General features: G+C 41.1%; 1 protein-coding gene across 1 annotated transcript in view; it reads right to left on the bottom strand.

Annotated features, from left to right (window-relative positions):
• Positions 1–1,225: 1,225 nt before the first annotated feature.
• Positions 1,226–15,996, bottom strand: part of TEKT4 (tektin 4) — a 54,361-nt gene continuing 39,590 nt past the window's right edge. The window contains exons 4-6 of the mRNA XM_001373833.4: positions 14,864–15,086; positions 11,807–11,961; positions 1,226–1,579 (exon numbers count right to left, since the gene is read on the bottom strand). Coding sequence (XP_001373870.1) covers positions 1,363–1,579; positions 11,807–11,961; positions 14,864–15,086 — 595 coding nt within the window. The 3' untranslated portion in view covers positions 1,226–1,362. The remainder of the gene's footprint in view (positions 1,580–11,806; positions 11,962–14,863; positions 15,087–15,996) is intronic.

Raw genomic sequence — 15,996 nt, 5'->3', positions numbered from 1 at the left:
TATCCATTCTGGGAGGGGGAGGGAAGAAGAGAGACAATTTGGATGATATAACTTTGGACAACTTATGTGGGAATTTATTAAGATAAAAAAAGGAAAAAAAAAACCAGACCACAAGTATAAAGCACCATTAACTATGTGCCTACCCTGCCAGGTCCAAAACTATCTGTCTGGAGTCAAGCCATACATTTTCAATATATTTACAATTTCAACTACTATCCTGACCCTGATCTTATCTAAACAACTGCCAGATACTATTTTCATGACTGGGGGTTGGGTGGGGAGTGAAGGAGAATACTGAAGAAGAAACAAAGAGAGAATGGAAGAATAAGGGGGTGAAGGAATATGATATTGCAGAAAGATCTTTGTAGGGGGAAAATGGTGATGGAAAGGGGTCTCTAATGAATGTAATATACTGTTGGGAAGGGACCTATGTTTAAAAGATTTTGATACTGTCAGGGCATCCGTATAGGAAAATGGGGTTGCTGGAAAAGAATGTGTGGAAGAAAGCTGGGGAGAGGTTACTTGGGTGATATCTGAGCATGTTTTAAATGGAAATAGCCTTGAATATGGGATTAGGGGATCTGAGTTCACTTCCTGGCTCTCTCCTACCCTCTGTGTCTTTGGTTCAGCTTCCTCCTTCATTGGGCTTCAATTTTCCCAAGGCTAAAATGAAGTGGTTGGACCTTTACACCTGGAACAATCTTTGATTCTATACCTTGTTCCCCAGGGACTTTTAGGGAAAAAATGCTCATTGACTGGATAATTATGGGTATGATTTTAAAGAAATATAAGCAGATGCTCTGTAGTATCTTGGAAGTCAACTTATCATGGGGAAAGGGAGTTCAATCTGATTTTGAATCTTAACTTTGCTACTTGGAACCTGTTTAACTTTGGGCAATATTCTTCCCCTCTCTTAGGGGGATCTTAGGAATTAATTTTAGGGATTAAATTCAGTTTTAAGGTTCTATTCTCTTTATATGCATTGTCCTATAATCTATGATATAGTTAACTTGTGTCTATAATATAATAATAATGATATGGGTAACATTTTATATAGCACTTTAAGGTTTACAGAGTACTCCAGAAATATTAGCTCATTTGATTTTCATAACAGTTCTGGGAGATAAGTGCTATTAATCTCTGAGGCAGGCAGAGGCTAAGTGACATGTCTAGGGTCACCTAACTTATAAATGTCTAAGGATAGTCAGTAACTGGAAGGAAGATATGCAAAAGTAAACACATTTTATTTTGTGTAACCTGAGTTTTCTATGAAACAATTGGGCTATTCTTTTTTGAGAATAGCAGTGCCCTCCATGATTCTTCCTTGGATTAAGAGGATCTTGAGAAGAGGAGATTGGATCCCTACTGGTAGCCTGTCAGCCTGAGGATGGTGGGGTAGCGCGTCCGATGTGCCATGCACTTCTGTTGGTCAATGAACAGACTATTAGCCTTGATGGCAATTCCCTTCTCCAGGGTCATCCGGGTATCCTCCAGGTTCCTCAGGGCTTGCTCTGATTCCACAAGCTTATCTTTCAGGGCCCTGAGGGACATGTGTAGCTCTTCAACCTCGCTGATCAGCCTAAACCACAAAGACACAGAGACAGAGAGCAGAAGGATTAGAATGAGCACATTCATCAGAGCCATTGAGTAGTGTGGCAGGGGAAGATATATCCCACGATCCTATCTTCCTTTGGTTCCATGAATTAAAACTGAATAGATATCAAAGATAATCAAGTATATACATATGTCCTCATTTTAAGATGAGGAAATTGGGCAAAGGGAGGAAGTGACTTAGTCATGGTCACCATTAGTTAGTAAATAGCAGAACCATGGTTAAGACCCAGACTCTCACATGTCTAATTAAATGCTATTTCTGTTACACTATTCTGCTTGTCCAAGTGGAATGGAGGCAACAATGAGCTCTTTTAATGGACTTGGGTTCCTATGTAGGGAGGTGTATAGTAGAAAATGGCTGACTGTGTGAATGTCATTTATTCAGCATCTCAAGAGTTTATCCGCTAATAAAGGATGGAAAAGTCTATTAAATGTTTATTATCATCAAATAGATAGCTTTCTTCTTTTAATAAAAGACTAGCTAAATTCAACATTTTGGGGGTTGAATTCATTTAAAATAGATGTGTGTGCACATGTGTATATATGTGTGTATAGAAGCAGTCTAGTAAGAAGAAAATAATTCTGGACCCGGAATCAGGGAAACTGGGTTCAGTGTTGTGTTGCAGGTAGATCCTATAACCTCACTAGAGCTATTTTATTAAATGGTCAGCATGAGCATTGTAAACACCTCAGAAATTGGTAAATGTAATAAATTAGGGCTTGATCTCTTATTTAGTTGATTGTCTAGACTTTAAAGAGTGATTGAGAAATTAACAATGCAAATTAAACTTAAAAAATGTTTGTGTGTGTTCCCTCTCACACTCACCCCACCCCCCAAGCTGACAACCCTGCCAGGGTGATAGTCTTGCCTCTACCACTGATTTGTCATGTAACCTTGACCAAGTCTCTTTCCCTGTCTGTGCCAGTTTTAGTCTCTATAAAATGTACAATAAAACCCCCTGCTCTCTTGGGAGTTCTAATGCAGAACAAGTGAGATAATAGAAACAAAGAAACTTTGAAAACCATCAAGTGCTAAATACATAGTTAACACAAATAATAGTAGCACTGTGGAGTGCTTAGGGCGTGTTGGAGCACAAAAGAAAACACGGCCATCCAATGCAGCTGAGGAAGTCTCCAGACGTAACAAATTTTCGTGCCACTGGACCCAGGATTCCAACGCCGAGAGAGTGGGACTGTCTCTGTGCATCAACTTTTCCACTTAAATCTCTTTCACGCACAAGTATCTTTGTGCACACTCATCTATCCTGACCCCGTCCACCCTCTTCAAGACCTGCGGCGATGGGGGAGTGGCAACGCAACAGGTGGAGGTGACCACTGGCAATTGTAGTCACGATCCTGCACGTAGGTGGCCCACAGACCAGTGGTCACTCAGCCCTGTGGGCAGCAGGGATGTTCGGCAGCATCCTGGGCAACTGAGCAGCCCTCTCTAGGACAGCACTGCTCACCCTAATCAAGGGAGGGGACTAGAAAAGGTGTCCCAAACATTGTCTGCCCTACAAACACCCAGTCAGCACACCGCGACTGGCAGGTCATCCTCTTTAAGCAGTCGAAATCAAAGAAAAAATACAAAGAAACTCCTACTAGGAGCATGGAACATCAGGACATTACTTGATAGAGAGAATACCCCAAGACCTGAGAGAAGAACAGCTCTAATCGGTAAAGAACTGGCATGATATAATATCAACATCGCAGCCTTAAGCGAAACACACTTACCAGAAGAGGGATCACTCAGCGAACCCACCACTGGATACACCTTCTTCTAGAAAGGTAGAGCCTCAAATGAAGACTGAATCCACGGTGTTGGCCTAGCCATCAAGACCAGTTAGCTCAAACAGCTGCCAGACTTGCCTGTGGGCATCAGCAAGAGGCTCATGAAGATCCGTTCACCTCTCAGCAAAGACCGGTATGCCACAATCATCAGCTCATATGCCCCAACACTGACCAGCACAGAGGAAACTATCGAGCAGTTCTGCTCTGACCTGAGTGCCATCCTACACTCAGTGCCCACCAATGACAAGCTGATACTACTGGGAGACTTCAACGCCCGCGTTGGCCAGGACCATGAAAGATGGAAAGGAGTGCTCAGCAAACACGGCATGGGCAAAATGAACAACAACAGCCTACTGCTACTCAGCAAATGCTCAGAGTTCAAACTCACCATCATGAACACTGTGTTCAGAATGGCGAACAAATATAAAACAACGTGGATGCACCCATGATCAAAACAGTGGCATCTTATTGACTACATCATTGTATGCCGGCAAGACATCCAGGATGTACAGATCACCAGAGCCATGAGAGGAGCTGAATGCTGGACAGACCACCGATTGGTTAGAGCGACTCTTCAAATGCACATTGCGCCTCGCCATCCAAAACACGCCCAGACAGTTCGCGCATTTTACAATGTGAGTTGTCTTAGAGATCCATCTTATTTGCAAACATTCCAATCCTGCCTGGACAACAAGCTGTCTGCCAAGGGACCACTCACTGGAAGCTCAACCGAGAAATGGAACCAGTTCAGAGATGCAGTGAAGGAAACATCAAAGGCAGTCCTAGGCCCCAAACAATGCAACCACCAGGACTGGTTTGACAAGAACAACACTGCTATTGAAGACCTATTGAGCAAAAAGAACAAAGCCTTTATGGAGTAGCAAAATAACCCAAACTCTGCTCCTAAAAAGGACAGATTCAAGCCTCTCCAAGCCACGGCACAGCATGAGATCAGGAAGACGCAAGACCGATGGTGGGAAAAAAAGGCAGAAGAAATCTAGCATTTTGCTGATACAAAAAACTACAAACAATTTTTCAGTGCCCTCAAGACTATCTATGGGCCATTAAAACCCACCACCACTCCCTTGCTATCCTCTGACGGTGACACTCTCATAAAAGACAAAAAAGGCATCAGCAACAGGTGGAAAAAACACTTCAGTCAGCTTCTCAACCGACCCTCTTCAGTTGACCAAAGCTCCCTTGACCAGATCCCCCAAAACTGCACCATTGAACAACTTGATGTCCCTCCTTCAATAGAGGAAGTCCAAAAAGCCATTAAACAAATGAGAGCAGGCAAGGCACCTGGTAAAGACGGGATCCCATCCGAGGTGTACAAGGCCTTAAATGGAAAGACACTCCAGGCATTCCACATAGTGCTGACCAGCATATGGGAAGAGGAAGACATGCCCCCAGAACTCAGAGATGCCTCCATCGTAGCCCCATACAAGAACAAAGGCTCACAAGCAGCCTGTGACAACTACAGAGGCATCTCACTACTCTCTACTGCTGGAAAGATCCTCGCCCATGTTATATTCAACAGACTCTTGTCATCTGTCTCAGAGCAGAACCTGCCTGAATCACAATGTCGCTTCCGACCAGATCGCAGCACCATCAACATGGTCTTCATGGTGAGGCAAATGCAGGAAAAATGCCTTGAGCAGAACCTGAGTCTCTACATTGTCTTCATAGACCTGATGAAGGTGTTTGACACAGTGAACAGGGATGCATTGTGGGTGATCTTCAGCAAGCTCGGTTGCCCAGCAAAATTCGTCAAACTAATCCAGGTCTTTCATGTCGACATGACAGGGAAGTCCTATCTGGTGGAGAGACTTCTGATCACTTCAACATCTCCAATGGCGTGAAACAAGGCTGTGTCCTTGCTCCGGTACTATTCAACCTATTTTTCACCCAATTATTACGTCATGCTGTGATGGATCTAGACTTGGGCGTCTACATCAGATACCAACTGGATGGCTCACTATTCGACTTTCGCCACCTGACTGCAAAAACAAAGACAACAGAGAGACTCATCTTGGAAGCTCTCTTCGCAGATGACTGTGTTCTCATGGCCCACCAAGAAAATCATCTCCAAACCATTGTGGACAGGTTCTCTACCGCAACAAAATTGGCCTGACTATCAGCCTCAGCAAAACAGAGGTGCTGTTTCAACCTGCACCAGGGAGGCCAACTAACCAACTGTGCATTACAATCGATGGCACGCAGCTTTCTAACGTCAACACTTTGTACCTGGGCAGCACCATCGCCAACGACGCATCCCTAGACCACGAGATTAATGCCAGGATCCAAAAGGCCAGCCAGGCACTCGGGCAGCTGCGCTGCAAAGTCCTCCAACACAGCGGTGTGAGCACTGCGACGAAGCTCAAAGTGTACAACGCAGTGGTCCTCAGCTGGCTCCTGTACGGTTGTGAGACATGGACACTGTACCGGAAGCACATGAAACAGCTGGAGCAATTCCACCAACGCTCCCTCCGGTCAATCATGAGGATCTGATGGCAGGACCGAAACACCTATCAGGAAGTCCTCGACAGAGCCAACTCCACCAGCATCGAAGTCATGGTCCTCAAAATCCAGCTACGATGGTCTGGACACGTCATCCGCATGGACCCACAGCGAATACCAAGACAGGTATTCTATGGTGAACTGTCAGCTGGACTCAGGAAAGAAGGTCGACCAAAGAAAAGATTCAAGGATCAGCTAAAGTCAAACTTGAAGTGGGCTGGCATTACACCAAAGCAACTAGAACTCACTGCCTCTGTCAGAAGCAGCTGGTGAACCCACATTAACCATGCCGCCACCACCTTTGAAGATAAACGACATCGACGTCTTGCTGCTGCGCATGAACACCCACACCAGGCCACAACCGCACCTCCTGTAACAACTGGCGTCCCATGGCCCATGTACCACAAACTTTGCGCCTTAGTCTTTGGACTTCAAAGCCATATGAGGGTACACTGTAGATGATAATGCACAAAGACAATAGTCATTCTCGGTCACCGAGAGACTACCACTAGTAGTAGATCTAAAGATCTCCTTTAATGCCTCATTATTATAAAGAGATGACCCTTGACTCCCAGAGGTTAAAAAGTCTCATAAGGTTCTATCAAGCTGAAAGGGCTCCACATATTGGTCCAATGAGAGGTGATTTATTTGTAATCTGAAGAGCAGTCTTGGTAAGTACAGATAGGATCATTACCAGAAAGTTGCCTCTGTCTGTGTGGCTTTGGGGAAAGTCATTTACTCTTTCTAGTCCTTAGTTGTTTTTTTTTTTTAATCAATTAACAATAATGTATTAAGCACTTAGAAGTGCCAAGCACTATGCTTGGTGCTGAGGATATAAAGCCAAAAGCAAAACAACAACAACAACAACAACAACAACAACAAAACACTCTCTTCACAGAGTCTAAGCCCCAAGACATGATGAAATAGATGGTTTCTGAAAATCTTGGGAGGCTTGTGTGAACTAGTGTAAAGCAGAGAATAATTTATGCTATAACTATATCATTGTTAAGAAATGAACAACATTGAAAGACTTAAGAACTCTAATCAACAATGATTCCAAAGGGCCAGTGGTGAAGGATTCTGTCCACTTCTTGACAGAGATAATATGGTATCCATATGTAGACTGAAACACCTATTTTTGGACATAGTCAAACTTCTAATTTGTTATCAAGGTTTTACTCCCACTTTTTTCTAACAGAAGGGGATATGGGAAGAAGGGAAAATGAAGTCTTGTTGATTGAAAAAAAATCAAAGAAAAAGCAAAAAATACTGTAAGTGACACAAAAATGTGTCTTGGCAACATTGGCAATGGGATTTTCAAATCACAAGTCAAGTTAAAAAAAAATCCTTGCCTGGAAGGTTTAGAATCCCATTCATTCATTATAGAGGTTCAGATGAGTAACATGGTAGCTAGGGAGTAATATAAACACCAAAATGTATCTTTTCCTGACTTTCTTTCTATGAGCAAAATTACCTTCCCAGAATAATTAACATCATGGTATAGTGGATCAGACATTGATCTTAAAGACCTGAGTTCAGTCTATCAGTTACTAACAGTATGGCTTGAGAAAGTTTATCTGTAGTGTCTTCATTTTCCTCATCTGTAATCATGGTGCATGGGGATGATGATGCTTTCATTGCCTATTTAATGGAGTTGGTGAAAGCTACTAATGTGCTATGTGAAGACAAGTTATAATAGCTATTACTGACAACATTATTTAGCAATCACTTGTGCACAGGTAACCATTAATACATATTAAAGATGGGTCTACATGGCATAAAGGGAACACTGAGAAGACAGATGATATTTACAGAGCACTAGGCTATTCATCTTTACATCTGGGTTTAAGTTCCAATTGTACTTCAAACAGAATTATGAAATATTAAATCTAGAAGGGATCTTGGAGGTTATATGATCTATTCCACATCTTGCCAATAAAGAACCTCAAGGGAAGAAGTGACTTGGCTAGTGGTAGTGATGGACCTGGACTTGATCCTAAATCCTTTGCTTCCAAATCCAACTCCCTTTTCATTTGTACCATTATAGACTCACTCTATGACCTCTGTGACAATGCCCTGGGTACCAAAGTGACCATTTTTCTGAACAGATTGGCAAATTTGGTGATAGAAACTTCTAGGGATCAGGGGTTTCCCTTCAGACGATACCCATACTCCATTAATCTGTTTTGCTTTAAATTTTTGTTTCCATTTTTCCACTTCCTTTTCATTATAGGAAAGTGATAAATTGAAATCATCAGTGGTTGTTAATGTTAAAATTAATCCAGGTCCTTCTATGGCTGCTAGCTTTGCAGCAGCATCTGCTCGGTCATTTCCCTTAGAGACAGGGCCAGAGCCACCTGTATGAGCAGAGCAATGAACTACAGCTAGGGCTTCAGGCAGTTTGAGAGCAAAAAGAACTTCATTAATAATTTCTGCATTAGCTATGGATTTTCCAGCTGAGGTTAAAAATCCTCTCTGGAGCCATAGCATATGCAGAAGGAGCTCACATGACCAAACTGGAGAAAACAGTCCATGGGCTCCTCCAACTCCAAGCACCAGCCTCCAACTGCCTCTCTCCCTCCTCATAGGAAGTAACAAGAACTCCTGAGGCTGCCCTCTACCTCACTTCCTGTGTCTCATATGTGCCAATGGTGGCTCTAGCTTGACCTAGGATCACCCAGAGGTCTGTCCCCTTTGGACATGTCTGTTGAAGGCCATATTCTCAAATAATTAAATCTTGAGCTTTGTTGCAGCCCTTCCTAAATCCTGTTACCCTGAGTAGGGTGGAGATTGTAGTTTCCAAGACCTGATTCTGTTATTCCAAGTATCTCTATTGTTATTGATCAGGAAATAGCTAAATCCCATCTTCTAAAGAATGGTCTGAATAGGGTTGAGTAGTTTTGAAATTCACACATTCTTTTTTTTTCACTCTGCATCAGTTCATGTAGGTCTTTCCAGTTCTTATAGAAATCCATCAATTCATCATACCTTATAGTACAATAGCATTCCATCACCATCATATAACATAATTTGTTCAGCCATTCCCCAATCAATGGACACCCCTTTGTTTTCCAACTTTTTTGCCACCACAGAAAGCACAGCTATAAATATTTTTCTACATTTTTCATTATCTCTTTGGGGTACAAACCCAGTAGTGGTATTGCTGGAACAAAGGGCATGCATTCCTTTAAAGCTCTTTGGGCATAATTCTAAATTGCCTTCCAGAATGGCTGGATCAATTCACAGCTCCACCAGCAATGAATTAATGTCCCTACTTTGCCGCATCCCCTCCAACATTCATTATTTTCCATAGCTGTCATGTTAGCCAATCTGGTGTTAGGTGTTAGGTGATACCTCAGAGTTGTTTTGATTTGTATTTTTCTAATCAGGAGGGATTTAGAACACTTTTTCATGTAATTATTGATGGTCTGGATTTCTTCATCTGAAAACTGCCTATTCATATCCCTTGACCATTTGTCAATTGGGGAATGCATTAAAATCCTTTTAGAAGTCAAAACTTTTAAATCTCCCTTGCTGTATTTATCTAACGACTATCTGCCTAGCCCCTGCCTTTGCTTTTCAGGAAATCTTACTGACATTTCTAACCAGACCCTTTCTGGTTGGGGGCTATGGTTTTCAACTTAGTTTTAAAATTTTATTATTAATATTCATTTTTTCTAAATTTTGAATTCTGAAATTTCTCTCTTCTCCCAGTCTCTCCTCCCTCACCCTCTGAGAAGACCAGAAATGTGATGTCCATTATATATGTGAAACCATGCAAAACATATTAACTATGTTGCAAAAAAGAAAAAGTAAAAAAGATATGCTTTGTTCTGCACTAATTGTTCATCAGTTCTCTTTCTGGAGGTAGGCAGAATTTATCATGAGGCCTTTAGAATTGTCTTGGATCACTGTATTGGTCAGAGTGGCCAAATCTTTCACAGTTGATCATCATTACAATATTGTTGTTACTGTATACACTTTTCTCCTGGTTCTGCTAGCTTTGCTTTTCATGAGTTCATATAAGTCTCCTCAGATTTTTCTGTAACCATCCCATTCATTATTTCTTATAGTACAATGGTATTCCAGTACAATCATATACTATAACTTGTTCATCCATTCCCTTACTGACAGACATCCTCTCAATTTCCAATTCAAAGATACTGAAGTGGTTTGCCATTTTCTTCTTCAGCTAATTTTGCAGATGAGGAAACTGAGGCAAACAGAGATAAGTGTACCTGGACAAATCATTTTACCCTGCTTTCCTCAGTACCTCATTTTTAAAGTAAGCTGGAAAAGAAAATAGCAAACCATTCCAGTATTTATTCTGCCAAGAAAACTCTAAATGGGGTTGTGAAGAGTTGGACACAACTAAAACAACTCAACATGACAAATCAATAATGATTTCAATTCTACTCTAGTCTGAAAGAGGCTCAGCCTGGAAGTTGCCCTATGGAATATATTAAGGGAGGACATCAAACTCATGTTGGAATTTGAGCTCTCATGGAGTCCCTACTTCTACTGCTATTTTCATAGATCATTAGACCCCAAAATGCCACTTATCCTACTTTACCTCTAATTTGGCACCTATGGAAACTGATGCCAAGAGAGGGCCAACAAATTGCCCAAAATTACCCAACAAGAAAATGGCAAGGTTTGGATTTTCCTTTTCCCTGGTCACTTTCTGTGTCAACCTAGAGAGCTTGCTGTTTTACCAGGATGGCTATATAATGATAATACCACCCTATTTTATTGATACAATGTTATATACTTGCCAAAGTTAATTAAAAATAAATTAAAGAAAAAGTAAAAAATATTATAAATGACATAAAATGTTTCTGGCAGTATTGACAATCATACAACTATTTCATTTAGCATGGGTTATTTTCCTTATTGAACATTTGAGTGAAGAAGCAACTTGGAATATTCAGTAGAAAGCTGACCTTTTAAAGACCTGTGTTCAAGTCCTGCCCCTGACACACATGTCCATGAACTAATCACTCTACCACTCAAGTCCTCCATGTAACTTTTTATGTCTATAAATTTGCCAGTCTGTATGAGTAGAGGAAATTTTCTCCCTGGGAGTTCTCTTTACTAATGCAATCAGTCCTAGATGCACCCTAATATTAAAGAAACAAAGCAAAATAAAAACAAAACAACTCTACCCCCAACAATACTCCTGCAAAATAGGCACTATAAAGGGTTTTATTATTTTCATAGTTTTACAGATGAAGAATATGAGGTTTGGAGAGATGAAAAGTAGTATTAGATTTTGGATCTGATCTCAAGTTTTCTGACTATAAGTTCAGGTCCTTTTCCTTATAACCATACTATTTCTTGCAGAGTGAGCACCAAGTGGAGTAGCATGGTCATGGCCACTCCAATCACCAGACCCACATGTGAGTGACTTCAGGGCCAAGTTAAGAGACTTCAGCCATTCTTCAACTTCTCCTAAAGAAGCCCTAAGAAAGTTTCCTACTCAGAGAACGTGCATTCAAAGTATATATTTCTGGAACTTGAATTTCTTAATTAGTCAGTTCCTTACAATTTGTGGGATTTTGTGTAACTAAAGGGAAATTAGGTTATGACTCCTCTGGAGAACTGGATATTGTGTTCCTTTGGGTATGGGCACAGAGAATATTAAGCTATTTAATTACCTCTTTATATCATGGTTTAATTAAATGGAAAAACATTAGGCAAAAGCTAATGGACCTATTCATCTCTAGAATGACCTAGCAATAGAATAACACAATAGAGGGAAGTTCAGGCTATCATCTGAATTATTCCAAAGTAACCACAATGACCTTCTGATTAGTTAAGGGGATGCTATATGTGTACAAAAAAAAAAATAAGCTATATGAAACCAGGCCAAAGTAATTACCTGAACTGAGCTGCATCCCTGCAAAGGTCCACATTCGGCCTCTGAGCTCGGTGATAAAGCCTTGTCTGAGCAAGTTTCAAGGGGGTTTCTTTATCTTTGATAGCTTGTTTGAGTGATGAAATGTTCTTTTCTTGGTCACCAATTTCTACGAGTATCTGTGGAAGAAACCAAGTGTTTACACAGGAAATTGAGCATCTATTATTAACTTCACCCATATAAATAGCTATGAAGCTTTAGGGGAAGGCATCCGAGTAAAAAGACCTGGTCCTTGACTTCAACGAACACCCAAGACAATGATAGAGCTAATCAGACCAGCAGATGGTACAGATCCAGGGATATGTGTAAGTCTGCAATAACTTGCATAAGACTGAGATATGACTCTCTGAAGCAACTCCTGTGACTTCTATCTTCCACTATGCTCTCCTTTCTTGACTAGAGGGAAGAATGAAGCCTCTGACTTCCAAACTCAGACATCTGAAAGACCCATCCCCTTTAATCCTCATTGAGCAAATTTAGGTCTGAGCTTTTCCCTCCTTCCAGCATATATCCAGGTATAGGAGTGAATTCAGAGACTGCAGAAAACTTTGTTCTGTGCCTCTTCTTTGCTATTAGATCCATAGCCTGAATTTGTTTAATGCAAAAACATGATAAATCAGTGCTAAGAAAGAAATTGAAAAAGCTCCCATGATCTACTTGAGGGAAAAATTCCAGGTGCCCTGTGCTCTTAAGCCCTGAAAGTACTCTGCTAGGGTATAGTGGGTCAAAGTTATGGCAAGAGAAGTGTTACAGGATCATGTAGCTAAGTTTTGAAACTTAGAGGTCCTTGAATCCACCTCTCAGATGAGATTACAGATGAGGAGGCATAGCAAGTTTAATTGGGTATCTGTTCTTCCTCATCCAATGAGATAGAAGGAGGAAGTATGGCAGAGTGAGAAGGTCCCAGGACCCAGTACTACCTGGCTGCATTAGTTACTACCTGTGTATGTTACAGAACATCTATTTCTAAGCCTCACTTTGTCCATTTGTAAAGTGCAGATAATCTATGATGAAAAGGGAAGCATTTCAGAGGCTTTCTAGTCCAACTCCATCATTTTTCACATGAAGAAACTGAGTCCCAGGGAATTGTGCAAAACTAGTACCAAAAAGGGAAGCAAAGAAGAGGTTGATTTTGCTTATTAAAAAGAGGAGCCTCTTAACAAATGAGTAATCATGAGTTCTACCTCCCTACAGGTCTTCTAACAGAAGATAGAAGACAACTTGCCCAGGATGTTGTATAGGGAATTCTTGCCCTGGCAGGAATTGGACTAGATGGCTGCTGAGGTTCCTCCCAGTTCTGAGTTTATAGGCTTCTGCTGACAAAACACAGGAACTGGCTTACATTCATTCCCATTAAAACTCCCCTAGAATGTGACCTTCCTACAGTGAGTCACTCCTACTTTATAATTGTACCAAATTATCCCAAATGTCAAATTATTTTAAAGCAGCTGAATGGGATCTGCTTTTAGAACAAGTCGTTTGGGGCTTGCTGGGGAAGGGAGAACTTGGGTAAGAAGTCCCCTTTTGTATCTGGAAGTCTTGGCAGAGGGGATCCTTGGCTACTGGTCTCCAGGCACTGCCAGCGAACTGCCCTTTGGGGTTTGGAATAAGGAACATTGGGGTGACCTGTGTGCTTTCTCCAGAATGAAACTTGGAAGCCTAGTCTAATGTCTGATTCTGGCTTGGAGAGGCCATAGGTACTGACACAGGAAGGAAATGTCCCTTTCTGGGTCCATGCCCGACCTGTGGTGCTTGTGCCTGACTGAAAGGAGGAATTTCATAGGATGAGGACCAGCAGTCAGACGTTATGGAAAGAATTATGGTTCCTGACACAGAAAATCCACATTAGGGGATGGCTGTGGGTGCTTCCCAGCTATAAGTCTACTGATCAAGCATTTCAACTCTGAATGCTTTGGTTTTATGAAATGAGGATTTTGAGCCCAATGCCCTCTTCCTTCTAACTCAGACATTGCATGATTCTAGATAAGAGGGAGGACGTTCTGGGCTCAATTCAAGGAGAAAACTCTCCTAGCAATCAGCGCTATCTGACAATGAAACAAGCATCTTTTAGGCTATAACCACTGGAAGGCTCCAAGCAGTGGCTGAATGATAACCAGTCTGGGTGCTACTGAAGAAGGTCAATGTACTAATTACCTCTAAGCCTCTGTCTAGCTATAAAGTAAAGTTCTATCTAGCTGAGCATCTTACATAGAGCACCTTCTATCTCTCCTCTTACATTTGCAAGTATTGCTCCAGCATAGGGCTTCAGCACACTTAGGCTATTACAATAGCCTGCTGGTTGACTTCTTTTTTTCTCCCCACACCAATCAATCCTTCACTCAGCTGTCAAACTGATCTTCCTAAAGCTCAAAGACATGCTTTTCTATGCTCCCTATTCAATAAACTCCAGTGGCTCTCTATCATCTCTGGGATCAAAAATAAAATTTGTTGGAGTTCAAAGCCTTTCATTACCCGCCCCACTACTTTCTTTTCTAGGCTCTTCATACCTGGACTCTCCCTGCTTACTCTGTGATCCAATGACACAGTCTTCTTTGTAGTTCCTCTCATAAGATAACCATCTCCTGACTCCAGACATTTTTACTGGCTGTCTCCATGCCTGGAATACTCTTCCTCTTCATCTCTACCTTCTGGCTTCTCCAGCTTCCTTCCCAGCTCAACTAAAAGTACACTTAAAGCAAGAAGCCTTTCTTGATTCCCTTTAATGCTACTATTTTCCCATCTGTTGATTATCTATAATTTATCTTGTATGTAGCTTATTTGTACATAGTTGTTTGCATTGTTGTCTCCCTCATTGGGCTACTGAGCTCCTTGAGAGCAGGGAATGTTTGGTGCCTTTCTTAGCATCCCCAGTGCTTAGCACAGTGCCTGACTCGGAGTGGGTGCTTAATAAATGCTTGTTGACCCAACTTGTTGACAGAACTTTGTGCCCTGAGGGCTTAGAGGTAGAGAGGTAAGTCTGCAGGTGGCCAGCAGAGGTGAGGCTCAGTCAAAAGTGCTTACTTTCCTCAGGTGGTGGTCCAACTTGTGTTTGGCATCATCTATCTCCTCACATCGCTTGGCAAAAGCCAAGTTGACAGTGTCACACTGTAGGCGGAGGTCCTCCGCCGTGTCATTGAGGATATTGTTCATCATGAGCCGCAGGTTGATGGATGCCATCTTTTCCCGTTCTGCCTTGTAGATGTTGTCGTGGGTATACTTGGACCATGTTTCTGGACAGGAGGCACTAAAAGGGTTCATGGGGATATTTAAAAAGTTAGTATTTCCTGGAACTGGGGGTTGAAGGAGTCATGAAACAAGAAGAAACCTGGTCTGGAGTCAGGAGAAGTTTACTGCCTCCAAGGAGTTCCCACTCTAACTGAGGAAATTATGTGTGTGTGTGTGTGTGTGTGTGTGTATAAATACAGATGTATATATGTATGTATGTATGTGTCCAGAAGTACACACACATAAATTCATATGTGTGAAAACAGATCTATGTATATCATGCATAGGCTTTTGTAAACATAGACATGCATGTATCACACACAGATATATACATGTACACACACATATATGTTTTATATGTTTATATCATACTCATACATGTACACATACATATATATTTATGTGTGCTTATGTGGATATAAATGTATGTGTATGCATGTGCATGCACATGTTCATATACACATATGTATGCATTTCCCAGTTTCCAGCCTCTCTCTCTCTCTCTCTCTCTCTCTATATATATATATATATATACATATATATATATGTATATATATATATATTATATGTGTGTGTGTGTGTGTGTGTGTGTATGAATGATATGAGTACAATTTAAATAGTATATGCCAGAATCTCAGAGCCCTTGCAGGACAATGTAGGAATTGTTCAGTATTAGAAAAGCCATCAGTATAACTGACCACATTAATAACAAAACCAGCAGAAACCATATGATTATTTCAATAGATGCAAAAAGAGCATTTGACAAAATACAACACCCATTCCTTATAACAACATTAGAAAACATTGGAATAAATGGAACCATTCTTAAAGTGATAAATGACGTTTATCTGAAATTATCAACAAGAATTTTTTTTGAAAATTTCATTTAATTAATTTAGAATATTTTTCCATGGTTACAAGATTCATGT

This window comes from Monodelphis domestica, chromosome 7 (genome assembly GCF_027887165.1).
Source record: "Monodelphis domestica isolate mMonDom1 chromosome 7, mMonDom1.pri, whole genome shotgun sequence".
NCBI lineage: Eukaryota > Metazoa > Chordata > Mammalia > Didelphimorphia > Didelphidae > Monodelphis > Monodelphis domestica.
This window is presented reverse-complemented; position numbering and strand designations above follow the sequence as displayed.